The following is a 23,340-nucleotide window of genomic DNA, read 5'->3' as shown; positions in this document are numbered from 1 at the left end:
AAAAAAAAAAAAAAGCATTACTGTTGATGCTCCACAGGCATTGTCTATTTGTTAGGAGTAAAATCAGGCATTGCATGCCAGTATTTGATTATCTTTATACTGGATTAAAAACAAACCAAAATGATTGCTTTGAAAACAAACTCATGAAATAACACACTTTTCTCCTGTTAACATTCATGATTGATTCATTCTTGAAGCAGAGATTTATTAATAAATTACCTGCTATGTGCCAGGAACTGTCTCTAGGTCCTAGGGATACAAAAACAGAGATGATTTCTGCCTTCCCCTTGCAGTCTTGTAGGGGAGGAGACACAATAAAAGTATAGTGGTCTTGTGCTGACAGCTCAGATTTGGACTATGCAAGTTGTGAACCTTGGGCAAGAGGCTTCTGAGCCTGAGTTTCTGTTATTAGTAACTATAATACCTATGTGTAGAAATCCTAGGGTTTTTTGAACTAGGCCAACTTGGGAAGATTCCTAGCGTATTTCTTGTCAGATAATATTTATTCATTGAATCTGAAGTGGTAGAAGTCATAAGAAGAATTATCAATTTTTATTTTCATTCCTGGTTTGTATGGTTTCATTAGGGGGGTTTTTCTGTTTTCATAGCATACTGTCGTATCATTTACATTAATATTTGGGTTATGTATTTAAACTCTTGGAGTGTTTTAACTTTGATTTTCTGCTGAGTTTAATAATGAAAATATTATTTTAGTAAAAACATATTGTCATTGTAGAGTGGGAAAGTTAAGTTACATACTCATTAATTCAGGATTTACAATTATTATGTTGCTCATAGCAGGGGTTGGCAAACTGTTTCTAATGGCCCGATAGTAAATATTGTAGGCTTTGTGGGCCACCTGCATTCTCTGTTGCATATTCTTGTTTGAAATCCACTGCTCTCCCCCACCCCAATTCTTTAGTGTAAAAACCATTTTTAGATTAAGGCAATATAAAAACGGGCCACTGACCCAGTTTGGTCTGTAGATTGAAGATCTGTTGATTGAAGATGTATAGAACTCTTGTTTTTCAGCTTGCAATATAAATCCTTTTATGGTCTGGCATCTTAACTTAGCTAATCTTTTCTTAATGTTATTGCCAGCAGAAATACTTGAAGTACAGTGGTCTTTGTTGTCTTTTCCATACATGCTATGTGTGTTCTGATTTTCTTGCCATTTTACTGATGCTGGCTTTTATTTTTGCTTGATTCTTCTCTTCTAACCCTATCAGTCTTTGGGGAGTTTTTATCTCTCATAGACACTAACATCTCTATATGTATTTTAAACTGTTTTAAAAAATAGCATTCACTATAATATTTAAAAAAAATTTTGTTTTTGTTATTGCTCTTAGTTTCTTCTGTATCGGCCTTCAAGACATTATAGACATTTCTGTGGCATAATCTTGCATACTTTTTAATTATACCTAAAGCAGTGAAAATGCACAAGCTTATATACCCAAGTGAGTTTCTTTTTTTTTTTTTGATGGGGACAGAGTCTCACTCTGTCACCTAGGCTGGAGTGCAGTGGTGCAATCTGGTCTCATTGCAACCTCTGCCTCCTGGGTTCAAGAGATTCTCCTTCCTCAGCCTCCCAAGTAGCTGGGATTACAGGCATGTACCACCATGCCTGACTAATTTACTAGGACTCAAAAAAACCATGGTTTAGTTTGATTACCACTAATTTATGAACCTTGTTACCTTGGGCAAACCACTTTTCCCTGAGCTTCATTTTCCTTTGTAATCTGTGAGAAATATCTGTGTTGCCTGTTTTATGAGGTTGATTTGAAAACATTTTGAATGTTTGAATGAGGTTGATATGTGAAAACATTTTGAAAATTCATGTATTATGTAGATGTAAGATCATGGTTTTCTTTTTGTTTTTAAAATTAAAAAAAATTTTTTTACCAGGTTTAGTAACTTGTCAAGATTGTGCTTTTACATGCAAAGATACTTTTCCAGTTGATTCCTAAACTCAGAAAATAAATATCAAATAGGAACATGGCATGCTTTGAATTGAATTTAGGGTGGAGATAAATTTTTGCAGAATTTCAGTCAGTATGCCATCATACTGACTGAGTTAATAAATGAGAACATTCACTGATAATACACTGAAAAATATTTTAAACTACAAAGTTAATTATTTGAGGGAATAGCTTCCTAGAGGGATATTTGAGGTTGAAAACAATCTAATTAAAATATTAAAGCGCACTATTATTTAAGGGATATTTATTTAGTGTCTACATATTTATGCACGTCTGGGCTCTTAAGCATTTTGAGAGAAAGGCATGAGCTGTAGCTGTTATAAATATTAGCTGAATCTAGTCAGTAGTAACTTAGTAATGTTGAAAATATTTAGAGTATATTCTTTGATATTAACTGTTGGCTTTCAGAGAAATATACTAATTAAGAAAAATGTAGAAATGCCTTTGTTTTGTAGATATCATAACATGTGGGTCTTTTTGAATGATGACAGAAAACCCAGAGCATTATAGAAGAAGCTAGATGTTGTTATGTTGTCAGTTTGTGACTACTCGAGAGTTCACTTAATTTTTTGTTACACTACATATTCCAGGTTACAGTGTTTATTTCCTTCTAGCTATTTGCCTTACCATTCTAGCTTCCTGTAATCTCTCAGCTTATTTTTTTCTTTGCCATTGTGTTTTATCTTCTAAAAAGTCTTATTTGACTCTAATTAAAAATATAAATCATTAGACATTTTGTTTCTTTTTAAAGGACTTTATTATGGAGGTATTCATGCATTTACACAAGTACATAGTATAACAAACTTCTGTCAACCCATGGCTGTCTTTTTTATTATTTTAAAGCAGATGCGAGACATAAAATTTCATCTGTAAACCCAACTCTCTCTCTTTTTTTAATCTTTTACTTTATTTTTTATTTGTTGTTGTTTTTAATCAATTTATTATTATTATCATCATTGTTTTTTCTTATTACTTTTTTTTTTTTTTTTTTTTAAGACGGGATTTCACCATGTTGGTCAGGCTGCTCTTGAACTCCCGACCTCAGGTGATCTGCACGCCTTGGCCTCCAAAGTGCTTGGATTACAGGCGTGAGCTACCACGCCTGGCCTTCAAGTCTCATGTTATCCGTGAACGTCAAGGACTTTAAAATATGTATAGCAACAGTGCTATTTTTGTCCCTATAACAATTAATAATCTAGTCATCTGGTCATTTAAGTTTTCTGTTGTTCATAACTATCTTTTCTTTTTTTTCTTAGTGGTCTGTTTGAATGAGGATCCAGGTAAGATCCACACATTGAGTGGTTAAAATGGGCTTTAAAACTTTGTACTGCTTATAAAGGTTTGGAGGCTTTGCTAGGCGCTGTGGCGCGTGCCTGTAATCCCAGCACTTTGGGAGGCTGAGGTAGGCGGATCACTGGAGGCCAGGAGTTCAAGACTAGCTTGGGCAACATGGCAAAACCCCATCTCTACTAAAAATACAAAAATTTGCTGGGCTTGGTGGCTTGTGCCTGTAATCCCAGCTACTCTGGAGGCTGAGGAAAAGAATCAGTTGAATTCAGCAGGCAGACGTTGCAGTGAGCTGAGATGGCACCACTGTACTGTAGCCTGGGCGACAGAGTGAGACTGTCTCAAAAAAAAAAAAAAAGGAAGGTAGATGGTTCACAGTGACACCTGCAAAGATTGGACTGGAATGGGCCTGTATTTGTGGTGTGTGGCATAGATTCAGGCAAAGGTTTGTGTTAAGACAGTGGGGGCCTCAGACCGGGTAGTTATTCTGGGGATGGAGAGTCTAACCTGGGGCCCCTGCCAGCTTTAAGTCTCTGAGAAACAAAGCAGCTCAGGTGACTTCCAGTGCCTTGTGGGACACTCAGGCAGCATAAGTGCTACCTGGTACACATCTGAGTTGTTGTCCTTTACCTGTGTCTTTTCCATTGCTCTGGCATCAGCTACTACTCAGTCTCCTGAAAATAGATGCTGGGTTCTTACTGCAGAACAAGAAGCCTGCTTGTCAGGACAGCAACTGACATTCATTGTGGCAGCAGAGTGTGCCTTCTGGTTATGGGGTACGTTATGAGCTGGTAAGAAGAAAATAAACAGGCCTTCTGGCCCCATAGAATTTTGAGGAATTTGTAATGATGTTTAAGGTTTGGATAGTAGTAGCCAAAGGCCATGCCTGCAAGAACTTCTTGTTGATTTGGGTGATACTTTTTGGTCAGTCTCCTACTGCAACATGACTCCCATCACTTTCCCAAGGACAATCTCATTCTGGCCTGCGATGCTAGGTTCTTTCCAAGAATGGAGTGGCTGTGAGCAGTTATCTTTTGATAGGAGAACTTGTCCTGCTTTATGCCATCTAATGGCAGCATAGTGTCAAGAGGTCTTAACGGCAGGTGAGCAGGGTCCCCCATCCACTCCCCCGGTGGTGTGAGTGCAGTGGTTTACCAGCTGCTCTGCCTGCAGAGAGCCTAATTTGTCTATCTTGCTACATTGTCTCTCAGAACCTGCTTCCTAGATAGCTACAGCAAGACTCTGGACTTGGGCAGAGACTGCTCAAAGCCATAGGACAGTGGCCATATCTGCCTGTTGGGTGTAGTGTTCTATGAATGACAGTTATAGCTCTGTGATTGATGGTGATACTTAGATATTATGGATCCACCTTACTGATCTTGTCTAGTTGAGCTACTGCAGATAGAACAATTGGACAGCTGGTGTGGATTTTCATATTTTTTTCTATAATAAATCATTTTTTCCTGCATGTATTTTGAAACTTTATTATTGGTGCTGGTATATAATTGTTTTCTTGATTATGTTATCATTATGTAATGTTTGTCTTTATGTTTGATTGTTTTTTGAAATTTACTTTATCTCATATTTTTTATTTCATTATAGTGATGGGTTGTTGTGAAGCACTTTATTTTTGTTTTCAGCATGTGACTGTGATGTATCTGGACATGCTTTGTGTATATGTATTTATCCTACTTATGGTGGTTGATCTTCTTGAACCTATACATTTTTCATTTACGGAATTGAGAAAATTTCAACATTTTCCCTTCAAGTATTTTTTCGGCTTCATTCTCTCTTAGCTCTCCTTCTGAGATTCCAGTTGCTTGGTTGGTAGGCATTTTGATACTGTTCTGCAGTTTCCAGAGGTTCTCTTAATTTTTCTCCCTCTATTTGTATACTTTCCAGATCAGACAATTTCTCTCTTATCCCCAACTCTTCTGTTATTTCTAAGCTCTGATTTTTAACTTTAGATATTATCTTTTCCATTTTTAACATTTACATTTTTTTCTAGAGTTTTTTCTAGAGTTTCCATTTCTCTGCTCAGATTTTGTTGATTTTTATTTATTGTTATCATGTTTTCTTTAACACTTTTATTTTTTTGAGATGGAGTCTTGCTCTGTTGCCCAGGCTGGAGTGCAGCGGTGGCATCTTGGCTCACTGGAGTCCCCACCTCCTGGGTTCAAACGATTCTCCTGCCTCAGTCTCCTAAGTAGCTGAGATTACAGACACCTGCCACCATGCTCAGCTAATTTTTGTATTTTTAGTAGAGACAGGGTTTCACCATCTTGCCCAGGCTGGTCTTGAACTCCTGACCTCGCTATCCACTCACCTCAGCCTCCCAGAGTGCTGGGGTTACAGATGTGAGCCACTATGCCCGGCCTATAATATGTTCTTGAATATGGATATACTAGCTATTTTAAGTTGTTGCCTCCTTATTCAAAAATTTTTATCATTGCAGAATCTGGTACGGATTGACTTTTCTTTTGATTTTGGGTCATAATTCCCTGTTTCTTTGTATATGTAGTGCCTCTGGATTCTGTTTTGTTCCTTCAAAAACTATTGGTTTTGTTTGTTTTGCTTTTTACTTTAGCAAACTCTGTTTCTCCCATGGTGAGTTCCAGCCGAAATCTTTGCTCAGTTCCATAATTGAACTGTTTGAAGTTAGCCCCATGTACACATAGGTCAGGAGTGAGCTAGAGATTTGGGAGAAGTTGATAACACACGTTTCGTGGTACCTATTTTATTTCTCTGGCCATCTCTCTTTGGGGATTTACCCCTCACTTCCCAGTTGGTGTAGCTGTGGTGAACCTCTTGTTTTCTTGTACTTTAAGCTTTAAGACTTGCGTATTTCTGTTTGAGTTGTAGCAACCCTGCATGACTGTTTTCAAGTGATGATCCTTAAATTAAAAAAAGCACATACCTGATGCTGTTTCTTTCCTCTTCACCTTATTTGTGGTTGCTCTTTAGCGTCTTTATAAGCTTTGTCCAGAGTTTATAGTTGTTACCTGCTGGAGAGTTGGATTTTTAATATGAGTCTTTTTGCCACTACTGGAAAGAATCTATAGTGTTTGCCCTTTAAGTGTTTTTTTATCCTTTAAGTTCCCTTTCCAGTCACTCATTCTTATTCTCTGTTCACCAAGTTATTTGTTCAGTAAGTTTCCCACCTTCTGGATTTTGCCAGTGCCATCCGTGCAGTGTCAGTGTTCCTTTCTTCTCCCAGTTACCTATAAACTGATGGTTGGCTATAGTAGTTTCTTAAGATTCAGGCTTAATTTAAGGAAGGGGAAAGATCCACTATTTCATAGGTTGTGTGGTGTGTTCTTTTATCAAGAATCACTTTAAGAAGTTTTGATTTTTGGTCCTGTTAGCAGCTAATGCTTAGTTCCTGCATCTATTAATTAGAGACTGTAAAATGGTGATATTCTAACTCAGTAGTTTTCTGAGTACAGTTTGGGACTTGTAGGGCATCCTTGAGACCTTTTCAGAGGTTGTTTAAAGTAAAAAAAAAAACGTTTAATAATAATGCCGAGACTCAGTTTGCTGTTTTTTACTCCTGTTTTCATGGGTATACAGTTTTCCAGAAGCTACATAACATAAAAATGCAGAAACAGATGAGAAATCAGCTGACTTCTACTTAACTAGGCATTTATGAAATTTACAAAAATTAAAACAGTGACTTTTCACTAATTTTTTTGTTTTGAAAATATAGCTATTTTTATAAATAAAAGCTATTTACGTTAAGGTGTAATAGTTTTATTGTCATTCTTCTTTAAGAACATTAAAACTATTTATAAATAGCAGTAGATAATTCTTCAATATTGAACTGTTTTCAAAATAGTTCCATAACATTTCCAATAGCAACTGGTTAGGTTTTTATAAATTACCATCAATTTATTTGTTTGATATATTTCACCCAAATTCAGTTATTTTTACTGATGCTCAAATTTTCCCCATTGTTCAATGAGATAGCCACTCATGTATTCAGAAATGCTGAAAGAAAACTTTTCTTCCTCACCTTTTGGTTTATTTACATAGAATGTGGTACAAATGAGGTTTACTTCAGAGGCTTGTTCTAAATTTGGGCTAGTTTCTCTCTGTTCCTTGGCCAATGACTACATTCCAAACTTCAGTCAATTGCCTCACAAATGCATGCCTTCAGTCACCAGGACAACAAGACAATAGAGTGTCAGTACAAATAGATCACTATCATTGAATCCTAGGTTGAACTAAATAATGGATGAGTGTTTGTATTAGAGGTGGCCACTGGTATTGATGATACCTTAAACCATAGATAATCCACAGACAATTCTTACTTCATATCAAGACAAAATAAAATGTAAAGTTATGTTCTTAACAATGATTTCTAAAGGTTATATGACCAAACAAGCTAGCCCCCTTCTGCTACTCCCTTGCTGAGCTCCTTGTTTGCTCTAGGTATATTCTGGGAAATGTAAAAAATGTAAAGCTTATTCTGTGTGTATGTCTATGTGTGAGGGAGGGAGGCAGGAACACACCATTGGTTAATTTTTTCTTCTTAGCAACCTTATCAGATTCATAGTATCTTTGAGAGTGAGAATGCTTTGCTTTAGGAGGCTTCACAAAATAAGTTTATAACAATTGGAATGTAAACACTGTTGGGATTGTTTTTTTCTTTTTGGGAAATAATTCTAAACCTCATCCAAAAGGACAAAAGAGTAAAACTAGTTGGGAATAATTTGTAAAATTATTTACTTTTTGTAATCTCTGTCTTCTTTATACACAGTAATTTGTGATATAAACTTGCAATAATTACAGCAGCCTGAAACTAGTGCAAGGATAGGCACAGATTTATAGATTAGATCCTGAGATATACCGTAACCTTTATGACATATATTATAAGTATGAATGATCTTGTAAAACAAGTGAATTACAACATTCATTGTGGAAATTGGTTATTCAGTAAATGGAAAATTAATTAGAATGTTAGCTGAAACATTCACCAAAATTTCAGAAAAATTTTAGCATTAAGTCATTAAAGGAAGCCAAAAACATGTAGAAAATAGTCTCAAAAGATGTACCTGCAAGATATTTATTAATCCCAATGGAGAAAAACAGTGACTTTAATATGGAGAGAAAGATACATTTTAACCAAGTAATCCAAGTATATCACCAGTACGGGGACAAATTGACCTTGTGTATCTCTGATATGATACACTGGGAAGGACACATTACTTATGTGGTATCTTCCCCAAAATACCTAATGTTAATTTAATCATGAGGAAGCCCACAGTAAGGAACATACTACCAAATAGCTGGTCTGTACTCTTCAAAGATGTCATGGTCGTGAAAGACAGAAAGAGTAAAGAATGGCTTACACCTGTAATCTCAGCACTTTGGGAGGCCAAGGTGGGTGGATCATCAGAGGTTGGGAGTTTGAGACCAGCCTGAACAAAATGGAGAAACCCTTTCTCTACTAAAGTACAGAATTAGCTGGGTGTGGTGGTGCATGCCTATAATCCCAGCTACTCAGGAGGCTGAGGCAGGAGAATCGCTTGAATCTGGAAGGTGGAGGTTGTGGTGAGCTGAGATCACACCATTGCTCTCTAGCCTGGGCAATGAGAGCAAAACTCTTGTTTAAAAAAAAAAGGTGGGGGTGGAGGGGAAGTAAGGAATGTTCCAGATTAAAAGAGACAAGACAGTTAATGGATTCTAGACAAGGAAAACCTTTTCTTTTGTTATAAAGGCCATTAAGATTACTGACTGATCTTTACATTAGATAATATAAAATATTAATGTCTTGATTTTGGTAATTGTGCTATGGTTATGTAAAAGAATGTACTTATTTTTAGGAAATACACATTTGGGGTAAAAGGCTTGTTACGTCACCAATTTAAATGATTCATTAAAAATTTATTTTTCTCAGGAGAATGATAGAGCATTGGAGACCTGGTGAAGGGTATGTGTGATGTGTTTCTACTATCAGCTTTTCCTTAAAATATTTTATAAATAGAAAACCAAGCAAAACTAAATTGTAATGTTTAAGGATGTATACGTGGGGGGAGAGTGGGTAACAGTAAAACACAAAAAGGAGATTACTATAGAAAATACAGCCAAATAGCCCAGCTACATATTTAACATTTGAATGCAGAAGGACTTTGTAGACTGAAAGCAATGGAGGAAGTCACAAAGTAAAAACTGATACATTTAACTAGATAAAACAAGGAAGCTCGTGAAAGGCACAGTAAATAAAATTAAAAGGCAGAGCCATTTTTCTGTGCCAGGCACTATAGTATACCGGGTAATTTACTTATGTCATCTCAGTTTGAAAAGTTGGGCAGATGTTAATTTTTCTTGAAACTACTGTAACTTCACTAATAATAAGTCTTAAATTTATAAAGGTCTTTGTAATTTACAAAGCACATTCATAAATAACCTGTGTGTTGGGGTGGGGGGTTAAGGAGGGGTGCTTACTGTACTCATGCTCCTTGCTGAAAGAAGAAAAGGCTTATTGCCCTGGGAAAACCGTGAAACACAGCATCACACACACACACACACATGCACATACACATCCATGCCCCTGATTGCACCAGAAATGGACACCTAACCCTGGGGCTAGTGACTTTATCAGGTCTTGTTTCTTCAGAAATTGAATTAAAGTTCACAGAGCCTGTATTCAAACAATGAGTCATTTGAACTGAAAAATTGTATTTTTCAATAGACTTGTTAGATAGATTTATTTTTCAAATAGATTTGTTAGTCTCTGTACAGCCTAACAAGTAAACAAACAAAAAGTTGTACTTAGATAAGCAAAAGTGGGGACAAGACATAATATGAGAGGCAAATGATAAACTGTGTGTTGGTGGAGGGGGTTCGTTGAGAGGGGACTTAAGAGACGCTCAGACTGCCCAGGTCCCAGATGGTTTCCTGTTTGCATCTCTGATTCCCATGAAGTATTCGTTTTGTTTTGGTGGAGTGCTTTGGTGTATGCTGTCTGCAAATCTGTTTTTATCCAAACTAATATAGCTGGGTTTTGATTCTTTTCAGCCTATCTGGAACACAGTTCTGATGTTAGAGACTTGAAGTGAAATAAGTTATGGGTATGTTGAGTTGTGTATGCTGCCTTTTACTAAGTCTTTACACTAGATGTCTGAATTAGAGCTGTTGCTCTTCTTTACAATGCAGATACTTGTAAGTTTTCTTACTATACATTGCATTTTATTTTTCTCTAGTATTCTAAGCATTTGCTTCCGTCTTTTCGTTTGTGAGATTTCGTAATCCCTTTCCAAATGTTTTATCGTTTGCATTTATTTGTATTTAGTAGTTATTTAGAAAACAAGTGTTAAGTACCTATTCATCTTTCACCAGAACTTATTCTGGTACTTTTTCTCCTATATTATCAAGTGAATCAGTATGTATAATAAACTGGCTCTTAGTCCTTGCTCTTGGGAAGTTCTTCCTCCAGGGAAGAGTTTTTTCCCATCTCTGTGTTATCCCTGTGCGCATTCTAATACCTGCCTCTAAAACAGGTTTTTATTATCGTATTTAAATTGTTTCTTGTCTTCTGATGCTGGAATGATAGCATAGTCCATTGTTGCACATATGTTAGTTGTTGACAGACTTTTTCCATGGAGAGTCAGATAATAAATACTTTAGGCTTTGTGGGTTCCATAAGGTCTTTGTTACAATTAATGCTAATGTTGTAGCCAAAAGTAGTACTAGAAAATAGGTAAGCAAGTGGGTGTGACTGTGTTCTAAGAAAACATTACAGTATCTGTAAACAAAGTCCCCAGATTTAGCCCAATTTTCTGATCCCTGGCCCATATATGACATAAGAATTTGGATCAGTGAATTTATTATTTCTACCAAGTAAGTTGGGAAACTAAATGTTCTAGGTCAGCATGTATATTTTAGGTGAAACAAAATAAAAAAGGTAATTTCTGTTGTGCATACATTTGAAGGCTGTTAAGGAAGTTGCATTCACGCATGCACCAGATATTAAGTGCTTACTGTGTGTCAGGCATCAAGCATACAAATAGTGTTGAATCAAAGAGGAGGTTCCTGCTTCATGCAATTTGCATTTAAAAATTATGAGATAAAGGTTGAGAAAATACTGTGAGAGTGTATCTGGGATTTGGTACAGGGGTTAAATGCATCTTTGGATTGGTGGTTAGGGAAGGCTTTCTGTGGAGGCCAGTGGGCTGGAAAGAGTTTAGAAATTAGTTTGGAGGACTAATCAGGGGTCACATGCTGTTGAGCCTAATGGGCTGTGATGAAGAATTTGATTCTTAGGTTAAGGAAGCTGTTATAAGGTAGTTTGTGCTTAATTTTTTTAAAAAACCCTAGGACAAAATAAATAAGTTGGATTTGATATCTCATATGTCTGATATTCCCTTACCTGTCCATTCATATGGCTGCTTCTCAAAGGTACTGTGTCTCAGAGATCTGCACATACAGCTTGTGTGTGCCTATTTTTAGTTACTCATTTGCATAAGTTCTAATTCTTGCATATTTTATAAAACCAAATGTTATGATAGAATGTATTGTAAAGTTTCTTAAAAAATGTATGTAAATGCAAAACTTTCAGTTTCTCTTGTATAAAGCACGTGCAGATAGTGTTTTTGTTTGTTTCTGCAGGCATCTTTCAGTTTATATATTGTTCAGATATGTGTCACTGAGAAATAACTAATCAGCTGGTGGTCTGGAAATACTACAGTCATATTAATGTAGGCTGGATCGGTGTAGGAAATGTTAATAATGCGCTTGTTTTTCCAGTACTTTACTTGAGTCATGGCATGTATTTGAGGTATTTTTCTGAGGATGGACTTTTTCTTCCTCGTTTCTTCCTTTTAGGGCAAAATAATATGTTGGTGATATAATTTTGTATAGGTCCACGATACCTGTCAAGAGAGCTTCTAATGGTATTTTCTGTTTGGTAATGTTTATTTTTGTTCAGTTTTTCTGGCTACCTCTGAAAAGTGGATATTGGTTGCTTGTTCATCAGATTTTTAATTTTTAAACTATTCTTTTGTTCCTGTGTATTATGGGCAGTCTTATTAAGTGCTGTGATTATATCTTACATACGAAAGGAGGCAGGATTACCTAGGGGATTACTCCATCCCTACTAAGTAAAGAAAGGACAAAAAAGAAAGCCTGAAATCTAGTTAGATGTATGTAGATTGGCTTAGTGAAAAAAGATTCTTTAAATTCCAGATCCTCTGTCCTTTCCTTATTCTTAGATCTTTCTATGCAGAGGTTACAAGCAGAGTCATGTCATGTAATTTATTCTTTTTATCCTTTTTGTGAAAGTAAGGTTTTGTCCAAATAAAGGTGAATATCCATTTCAACAAGTTTCCCCTCCAATTTGCTGTCACTCTCAAGGATTACTGATATAACACTGTTTCTTAGCTTTCCTTTTATATATGAGTAATTGGGAACGAGTATGATGGTTTCCTATTTTTAGTATTCATAACTGAGTTTGTTAAATTGCTTGCCCTGTATATATTTATTACCATGATTTGGCTGCTGTGTTGGATAGCTGTTATCTGCACTTCTGACTCTAGTCTTTTCCTTGCTCTGGCTCCAAGCAGCTGGTGTGTCTGGATATACAGTTGGGCTTCTTATCCCTGGTTTCTGGTTGGGTTCAGCTGGCGGGGAACATTTTCAGCAGATTGAAGGAAAGGAGGAGAAAGAGGTTAGGATTTTTACTTTCGCAGCTTCTTCCTGTGGGATTTCTGTAGCCTGGCTGCATCCTTCCATTGAAGTTTGCAGTTCCTATCAGGCAGCCCTCTTTGTTTTAAGATTCTGCTGATGTTTTTCTTTCCTCCCCTGCTTTACTGCCAATGGGTAGGGGTAGGCCCTGCTGTTACTAACCCTGGGATAGAACACTGTCACTTGTGATTTCCTTAACAACTCAACTGTGCTTTGTAACAGTCTCCTTATTAAACTTCCTTCAAATTATCCAAATTGACTGTGCCGCCTGTTTCTATGGTAACTGACTGACAAAATATGCTTTAAAATATTTTAGATTCTGTCAGTGGCTATTATGATTTCAATTCTAGAGTGGATTAGCACTATCAAGGGAAAAATTAACAATTTTTTATGAGTTTATTCTGTTGTCTGGTGTAATTTTCAGTTCTTCCGTAAGATCTGGCTTTGAGTATTATCAGTTTATTGAACGCTTAATATGGCACAGCCCATTGTTTAAAGCGGTATGGGGAATCCAAAAGTAAATGAGACACACGCTTCGTGATTCTACTAGGCAGTTTGGAATGAGTTTCCTGTGAGAGCTACGAAGTGCTAGAAGTCAAGGAGAGAGATTGCTCTGTCAAGACCACTTTGATTGTGTCTGCAGCAGGAAAGAAGGGAGATCTTCAGTTTCCTCTATTTTCCTGGTAAGACCACCCTTCCCAGTCATTGCTTATCTTGTCACTCCATAGCCCATCACTACAGACCACTTAAGAGACCAGGCCCGAAAGTAATATAACTAATATGATATTTTTTTGAGACAGTCTTGCTCTTTCACTCAGGCTGCAGCGTGATCTTAGCTCACTGCAATTGCCACCTCCCGTATTCAGGCAATTGTCCTGCCTCAGCCTCCTGAGTAGCTGGGATTACAGGTGCATACCACCACACTTGGCTAATTTTTTGTGTGTGTTCTTAGTAGAGATGGGGTTTTACCATGTCGGCCAGGCTGGTCTCGAACTCTTGACCTCCCAAAGTGCTGGGATTATAGGCATGAGCCACTGCGCCTGACCAAACTAATACTAAAGTTTATATACCTGTTCTTGTTACCAAACATATATTTATTTAACTCATTAAACCTCCCTATGAAATAGGTTCTATTATTTGTATTTTACAGGTAAAGAAAAATTAACTTGCTCAAGTCAAATAGCAAAGAGAGTTAGAATTCAGACTTATGCAGTCTGATTCCCTAGTCCAAGCTTATTAACTACCGTCACCACCACATTATTCTATAATTAGAGCCGATTATTTAGCTCCCCCAAAAGAGACCATCAAATCTAATTGCATTGTTCTGTATAATTCCTTGTTTTTAAGTGTCATTCTTGCTCCTCGGTGCTGTTTATAGTGCCTTGCCCCCACTTTTCATGTCAATAGATTTTATCAGTGGCTGCATCTTCTTGTTGCAATTGTACCAGTCAGACTCCCTCATTCAGTATATATGTATGTATGTACAGTATGTATTTAGAAACAAGGTCTCATTCTGACACCCAGGATGGAGTAAAGTGGTATGATCAAGGCTCACTGCAACCTCTGTTTTCCAGGCTCAGGTGATTCTCTCACCTCACCCTCCCGAGTAGCTGGGACTAAACATTCACCACCACGCTCAGCGAATTTTTGTATTTTTTGTAGAGACTGAGTTTTGCCATGTTGCCCAGACTGGTCTTGAACTCCTGGGCTCAAGCAGTCCCTCCGATGTGGCCTCCCACAGTGCTGGGATTATAGGCATGAGCCATCGTGCTCAGCCCCCTCATTCATTTTAAATACTGTTTTTATTTCCACTAGTATTAATCATTTTGGCATGGCCAATATCCACACAGATAGCTCCATGGCCTCCAGAATTCCGTGACCTCCAGTGATCCTTCATACTACTTTAAACCTTTTATTTATTGATAACTGTATCAACTCCCAGATTTCAGTTTCAAGCATCCAGTTCTCTGACCACCACTGATTCTCTTTCCAGCTTACCCCAGTACTGGAGCCAACAATTTTGGGACAGTCATCAGGACTTCCATTCCTTCATTTCACTAAATGTTGTTATCTGTCTTCCTCATGATGTCTTTATTTTTCTTAGCTTAGGTTCCATGGTCTGTTAATACAATCACCTTTTTCTAACCTCTGTCACGTTCTGCCCAATGAAACCAATATTCTACCTACTTTTACCTAAATAGCCAAATAAAGCTAGTTTCACTTTAAATATTCATGGCCCCAAGTCTTCAGTGCTTCTTAGTCAATTCATTCTCACCCTTTTTTTCTAATCTTGAAACCCCTTTTTTCAGTTGATGGTATTGGTTTTACTAAAAGAACAAAACAAGCAGAAAAGAGACTTTATCAGCAAATCTAGATGCCTGAAATAGTAAAGCTAGTAGAGTGTTGCGAGCAGAAGGTGACCTTTCAGGGACTAAAATGTGAGTAGGTCATAAGGAGCTAGAGACTAATATTTTCCCAGATGTGCCACTGAAACACTGACTTTGTTAAATGAATCTTTCCCCATAATAGATTTACTGGCTAAATATGAGAAATGCTGAAAGCTGTATATATTTTGAATCTCTCTTTCCCTCTATCTCTGATGTTCTGATACAGGCAAGGAAAGATGAAAAGTTACAGGTAGGAAGTAAGTTTCCATCTGCTGGCCTAGATGTTACTGAAGCATTGGTTCAAACTTTAGCCTACTTTAGTATAACCTAGAAGACTTGATGAAACAGATTGCTTGGTTCCACCTAGAGGGACTGATTTCACACGTCTTGGGTGGCTCCTGAAAATTTGCATTTCCAACAAGTTCTTAGGTGACACTGATGTTGCTTGCTGATTTAAGGAATTGGGAATCACATATTGGGAGTCGTTTCACTTGAGGAAGAATTCAGCTGCCAAGAGTGTTGAGAATGGTTAGGATTTTGAGCTATAAATATAGGAAATAGCTGCTGTGGAACAATATAATAGGAAATTAAAGCTGATTAATAACTTTGAGGAACTTTGTCAGTGAGATATTTGAATTTGTAGAGGACCCAAGCAGCTATTTTTAATGACTTTCTCTGGCAGTGTGACCTTTCAGAGAGCAGGTGCAGAACCACAGCAGTTAGTATGCAGTTTAGAGGAAATCCTACAATCTGCTTACCTCAAATAGTTACCATCAAGCACTCCATCTTTGCTTTGCGTTACCATTATGAGTGCTAAGATGGCAGCTCTATGATCTGTCTGCCCTTAGCCTGTCGGCTTCATTTTATTTATTTGTATTCTTATTATTTATTATTCATTTACTGATTTTAGTTTTAAAAGTTGTATATGGCAGAAGTGTTAGAAAGTAGAGACTAAAGTGTCTTGAAGTAATTCTGTCAAGTAATTCCATGGCTTTGGGCAAATACCACGTCTCTTGTTTTCTCATTTGGGAAGTTTTAAAATAGAAGAATTAAAAACTTGCAGTCCTCCATTTCTGAACGTAATTGACAGATCTTTAAAAATCTTAAAGAATTACAGTTTGCGAGAATCATTAGTTAGGTTTCTGCCTGAGGAGAGTCCCATGTAGTTCTTTTTAAGTGGCTAAAAACTAATCGGACAAGCTGGTTTTCTTTAAGGTTTGTGGTATTTCTGGCAGTAAGTTGCACTACTGTTCCTGGATCTCTGTACTTGTCAGGCTTTGACACTGAAATGTCTTCATAATGGATTATGCCTTACTCTAGTCCTCACTCGTGTCAACTGTCACTTCCAAAATGACTTTATAGTATCTGTACTGAGCCTGAAGTAGGAAGGAACCACAAGAAATACTTTGAAACGTGTTTGGGGACATGGTAGGAGAGGAGAAGGGCAAGTCCTTTTTCCTGTCCTTTCTCTTATGTCTCCCATAGCCAATTCCGTGAGCAAGTAAGATTGAGAAGTATGCTTTTCCTTGGCTCATGTCTTAAATATTTGTCAGCGTTTTTGAAACCAGATACTGTGTTCTTTTCATAGTGTTGTAATTGCTTATTCTTTAAAATCATATAATTTTGGAAACTTGTGGATTTGTTTTCGATAACTTTGCTGAGGAACAACTGATAACTTGTACATATTTAAATTGATAACATGTCCATAAAGTATACAGTTTGATGAGTTTTGACATGTCTGTATACCATAAAACCACTACCATAATAGCAAGAGAGCATCCGTTTTCATTGTGCAACCCTTTGTTATGAAACCACTGGTCTACTTTTCCTCGCTGTAGACCGGTTTATATTCAAGATTTAAATGAATGGAAAAATGTTGTATATATGTTTTGGTGGGGAGGGGAGTGCATATAATCTTGAGGTTTATTCATGTTTCCCGTATTAATGGTTTAGTCCTTTTAATTGCTGAATAATATGCTTCTGTGGATTTTCTGCCATTTTTTTATTCGCTTGTTTATGGACAATTGGGTTATTTCCAGTTTGGGGTTATTATCAAAGCTGCTGTAAATATTTATGTACAGTCTGAGTGTGGACAAGTGCTTTTATTTTTCTTGGATAAATACCTAGAAGTAGAGTGGCTAAGTCATATGCCAGTTCTACGTTTAACTCTTAAGAAACTGCCAAATGTTATACCATTTTATATTCTAAAGAGTTCCGGCCGCTCTGCATTGTTACCAGCACATTATGTGGTCACAACTTTGTTTTTAGCTTTTCTAGTGGTATCTATGCATGTCTATCTTGGGAGTCTCAGTGTCTTTTTTTTTTTTTTTTTTTTTTGAGATGGAATTTTACTTTTGTTGCCCAAGCTGGAGTGCAATGACATGATCTTGACTCACTGCAACCTCTGCCTCCTGGGTTCGAGCGATTCTCGGTACTCAGTCTCCGAGTAGCTGGGATTACAGGTGTGCGCCACTATGCCTAGCTAATTTTTTTAATATTTTTAGTGGAGAGGGGATTTCACCATTTTGGCCAGGCTAGTCCTGAACTCCTGACCTCAGGTGATCCCCCCGCTTCGTCCTCCCAGAGTTATGGGATTACAGGCATGAGGCACTGCACCTGGCCTCAGTATTGTTTTAATTTGCATTTTATACATGACTGATGACAGTGGGCTGCTTATATCTTTGGTGAAGTGTCTGTTCAGATCATTTGTCCCCTCTTTAAACAAGTGTTGGCTGGGCGTGGTAGCTCACGCCTGTAATCCTAGCACTTTGGGAGGCTGAGGTGGGCGGATTGCTTGAGAGACCAGCCTGGGCAACATGGTGAAACCCTGTCTCTACAAAAAATACAATTAGTCACATGTGGTGCTGCCCAGCTTACTTAGGAGGCTGAGATGGGAGGATGGTTTGAGCATAGGAGGCGGAGGTTACAAATAAGCTGAGATTACACCACTGTACTCCAACCTGGGCAATAGAGTCAGACCTTTTCTCAAAAACAAACCAGAAGAAACCCCAAACAAGTGTTGGGTTAACTGTCTTTTATAATTGGATTGTAGGAGTTCTTTATATATTCCAGTTTCAATTTCTTAAACATTTTGCAAATATTTTTATCAGTTGGAGTCTTGTTTTTTTATTTTTTAAGTTTTTTTGAAGAATAACTTTTTGATGAAGTCTACTTTATAAGTTTTTCTCTTTATAGTTCTTTTTGTGCTATTTTATTTCATTTCTCTTTTGGTTTTTCTGAAAGTTAAATATCTCAGATTCTCATTTTTAAGCTATTGGACAAAAAAGTCATAGGAGACAACTGTAAAGCTAATAGTGTATCTGCCTTATGTTTGTGTTTATTGTTACAGTTTTACAGTAAATTGTTTATGATTCTAGTATTTTTGTGTGTTCCTTTTGGTTTTTTTAGACTTGTTAAAAAGGCCTGTAAAATTGTTACCGTTTCAGTTCCTTTGTTTTGTGAGTGAGAGAACTGAGGTTTATACAGGTTACAAGACTTTGCTAATGGTAAGGTTTATGTTTCCACCAAGACCAAAAAGGCCCCAGGTCTTCTCAAATCCCATTTCACCGTTCATTTCCCTTTTTAAATGATTCTGTTGCTAAAAATTTACTATATACTGCAACATATTAAAAATAAATTTAGTTTATTTCTGATTATTAGTATCCTCATTGAATGCATATTATTAAAATTATTATGTAGATTAACCTCCTGAAAGAATCATTATTTCCCCTTAAAATGTTATTAAGGGAAGATGTTGAATTTAACATATATATATTTTTAATTCTTTCCAAAGGTCTGTAAACAGATTTGGCTAGGATTGTTTGATGATAGATCTTCAGCAATTCCAGACTTCAGGGATCCACAAAAAGTGAAAGAGTTTCTACAAGAAAAATATGAAAAGAAAAGATGGTGAGTGAATAGTTTATATGTAGAATAAAGCCTCCCCAAATCACATTAACTGTGGATAAGGTTAGTCTGACACAATGAAGGATAAAAGACATAGACAGTGAGAGCTAGATAAGTATATAATTCATTATCTCTTGGCTTTTTGTTGGTTTGGTTTCCAAAAACCTTTACTTCTACTTTATTTTAACTCATCTGTGCCTGGCAGCAGCCTTTTTTTTTTTTTAATAATAATTACCAGGAAAGTTAGGGATTCTTTCTTCTACTCATTCTCTATCTTAGTTAGCTTCTTTAAATGTATTTTTTCCTACAAAGTCTCCATTCTTAAAAATCATTAATTTAGCAAGTATTTATTGAGTCATATCTTTTTTTAAATTTATTGAGTAGCATCTTCAATGTACTAGGCACTTTGCTAAAGTTCTGGTGTAGTAATCCGTCTACCTAATTGTCTGTTGTAGTCTTCACTCAAAGTATTTTTTTCTTTCTACCTAAGAAATCAGTTTACTTCCTGGTTAAGAAGGGAGTATTTATATTTCTCTAACTAAATATATCAGATGTTAAGTTTTAAAAATTAATTCCAACAGGTTGTTCATATAGCTAGTAAGCCCCTTACAGTAGAATAGGGACTATATACATAAAGCTAGTGTTCATCTACTCAGGGCTCTTCATTTTCAGCTATATGAGCACAATTTAAGTATAGTTACTAAGACTCTTTACTCTTTTGGTTGTTTCTTTAATAGTATTGAATAACGGATATTTCATCTTGGGAGGTGAAGAAGATGGGGCAGAGAGTCAAAATAGGAGGTAGATAGTGGGGAAGTAAGGGGCCTCTTGTTTGCCTGAGAAACTGTATTTCAACCCAGAGAATATGTTCAGAGCCTGTTTTGATCCTGAGAGAACATTTGACGTGGTTTACAGCAGAGGTCTTTACCTTCATTCAGGAGCACATTGGCTCTGACTTGCATGCTCTATCAAAATTTGTATTCTTACTGCTTTCCAAAATGGACTACTTTTTTTCTTTTTTTTTTTGGAGACTGAGTTTTGCTCTTGTTGCCCAGACTGGAGTGTAGTGGCACGATCTCTACTCACTGCAACCTCCGCCTCCCGGGTTCAAGTGATTCTCATGCCTCAGCTTCCCAAGTATCCAAGATTATAGGCACCCACCACCACGCCTGGCTAATTTTTTATATTTCTAGTAGATATGAGAGATGGGATTTTGCCTTGTTGGCCAGGCTGGTCTTAAACTCCTGACCTCAGGTGATCCGCCCATCTCAGCCTCCCAAAGTGCTGGGATTACAGGTGTGATCCACTGAGCCCGGCCTAAAATAGACTACTTTTTGCAAGGCAAGGTTAGTCAGGGCTATATTCAGCTACACCAGAAGACATCAGGTATGAAAATAGATTAAAATACACCAGTAAAATATAAGTTTAGAAAAGAAGAAAATACTAGAAGGTGGGTTGATAGTAAAAATGTGGTAGCATAAATGATTCTTTTAAAATGAAAGGTATAATTATCCCTTTACAGTTTTGGTTCTGAATTTCCTAGACATTCCATCCTATAAGAAAGACTGTTCTCCTTGCATAGCCCTAACCTAGTTTTGTTTTTTCAGCTGTGTTACTTTTACCAGTTCAGAAAGTGAGTTTGGTTAGGGATTAGCTTATGATCAGCTCTAGCTACCGGGAGAAATATGAGTGTCAATAACAGTTGGTAGAATTAAAATCATAGATCCTTACCCCCATATTTATAACAGTGATGTATTATTCATTCAAACTATAACCCAAGTACCTGGAAACCTCAAATAATTATAATTTATGTGTTTTTTTTTCTTCCCTGAGAAACAGGATAATAAGAGTAATACAAATACAGACTTTACGTGGTGGGACAGGTAACCATCATTAAGAGGCCCAGAACCTGTATGTTTTTATTGCAGACTCCTGCACCCCTGTAACGTATAGCTAGAGAGCAGTGAAATTGGTTTCTAACATGGAATAAGCACTATCCAGATGCTGTCTCCCTAAAAATACTCACTGTAACTGTACTTAAAACAGTGATGCTGTTGTTATCCAAAGGGATTTTGAAATTGTTTTTTTGATCAGTTCTCAAAAGCACTTTCTGTGTTAAACAAGATTAGTTTCTTTACTGTGTCAGCTCAGTCTTGAACCAGTAACTATCAGCTGATTTTATCCTTTGTTAAGACTTGGCTATATCAGTAGTGTGCTAAATTATGGGAAAGTATAACTTCTTGTATTCATTCTCATATCCCTTGTCTCTCCCATTTACTTAAAAAAAAGCAGTTGCATTGTTTGTGACTACTATGTAGTTTGGTGACAACACTTATGTAGTTAACAAATACCTATACTAGGAATGTGTTCTCAGTGCTTTACAAATGTTAACTTATTTAAACCTCATAGCAACTCTGTCTCTCCATTTTATCAGTGAGAAAATGGAAGCACAAAGAGTTGAAGTATTAGTAGTTTACCCAATGTTTCACAGCCATTTAGTGGTAGAGCTGGGATTTGAACTCTGTTTCTGGAAGAGGTGCTCTTAAACATGGTTTTCCTTCTTTCCTCACCTACTTCATATGAAGAATAAAAAGGAGGGTAGGACAAAACCCGGAATTACAAAGAGCAAAAGCTCTCACATAATCCCACACCTAGAAGTCAGCATTGCTGATGTTTGAACATTATTATATCCTTGCTGCCTCTTTCTTGACGTGCCTCCTCACATAAATCATGTATTTACATGACTGGAATTAAATCTGCAAGAACTGTGAAGTATTAGCTTTCCACGTCAAAGCAGAGTAGCTATGAGTATTGTATTACAGTGATTTTTAGCATAATCACTTTAAATACTTTTCTCTTGACAGACGTTTGGTTTCCCAGTTTTTTTGAAATGATAAAGAGAGGACTGTGGTTAACATCCATGTGTACATGTGTCTATAGACTTACCAATTCTTAAGAATAAGTTTCTGGAAGTGATACTTCTGGTGCACAAAGCACACTTATTTATTTATTTTAGTAGGTAGCAATACAAAATTTGTGAAGTCCACACTTAGCTCATAGGTGAATAAAGCCTTAATTTGCATTTTTGTTAAGTTGAAAGTGTATTTCTATGTCTCTTTCTGTGAATTGCTTCTTTTGTTCATTTAAAATGGGATGATCTTATTCTAAGCCTTTATATTTTAGGCCGTTAACTGTAATATTACCAGTGTTTCCCTAACTGTAATATTACCAGTGTTTTCCTACCTCATCTGTCTTAAAGTTATTTATGATCTAAGATAATTTTTAAAATTATACTATTAACTATTCATTGCGATGATTAATTATAGGTCTTCTGTTAAAAGCAGTTATTTCTTATATTGTACTTAATGTCTTAGAAAAGCTATAAATAAGTAATTGAAACGAGTTTTGTGGTTAGTCTTTTTCCGAGTATTTCAGTTATTTAATGGGTGTTACGTTAAGCTATTGTTTCTTTTTAAAAAAATAGGTATCAGTCTGTGTGAGAGGATTTTCAGATAAGAGTAATGGTGAAACAGTCTCGTACAAAGTTAGAATTAAACTTATCATTTTTTGGTTATAGAATTACCTACATTTTTCTTAGTTAACTGGTTTTTTACATATTTTAGGTATGTCCCACCAGAACAGGCCAAAGTCGTGGCATCAGTTCATGCATCTATTTCAGGGTCCTCTGCCAGTAGCACAAGCAGCACACCTGAGGTCAAACCACTGAAATCTCTTTTAGGGGATTCTGCCCCAACACTGCACTTAAATAAGGGCACCCCTAGTCAGGTGAGTAGTCTTTGAATCTTTGTAGGGAGTTCAACTTAAGGAGGCTTGAGTATCAAGAATTTGAGAATTCTTTAAGACAGCAGCATAACCTTATATGCCAGTAGCATTATGTTCCAGTGGTTTATTATACATTAAGAAATTGTAGGTTAAGTGGGTGAAATGTATTTGTTTGTTTTTCTTGCTGTTGCTAATATGAGTTTCTTTGAATTCTCTGCAGCTTTGTACAGGTGAATTCTACAGGAATGTTGCTATAACTATATATACGTGTGTGTGTGTGTGTGTGTGTGTGTGTGTGTGTGTGTGTGTGTGTG

The 23,340-nt window shown here is 36.6% G+C and overlaps 1 protein-coding gene across 10 annotated transcripts in view; it reads left to right on the top strand.

Moving 5' to 3' along the window:
• Positions 1 to 23,340, top strand: part of AGFG1 (ArfGAP with FG repeats 1) — a 67,300-nt gene that overhangs the window by 19,925 nt on the left and 24,035 nt on the right. For all 10 annotated transcript variants that reach the window (XM_032278007.1, XM_032278017.1, XM_032278016.1 and 7 more), the window contains exons 3-4: positions 19,131 to 19,246; positions 22,867 to 23,029. In XM_032278007.1, coding sequence (XP_032133898.1) covers positions 19,131 to 19,246; positions 22,867 to 23,029 — 279 coding nt within the window. The remainder of the gene's footprint in view (positions 1 to 19,130; positions 19,247 to 22,866; positions 23,030 to 23,340) is intronic.

Source organism: Sapajus apella, unplaced genomic scaffold (genome assembly GCF_009761245.1).
Source record: "Sapajus apella isolate SASKATOON/1434 unplaced genomic scaffold, GSC_monkey_1.0 scaffold10, whole genome shotgun sequence".
Classification (NCBI taxonomy): Eukaryota; Metazoa; Chordata; class Mammalia; order Primates; family Cebidae; genus Sapajus; species Sapajus apella.
This window is presented reverse-complemented; position numbering and strand designations above follow the sequence as displayed.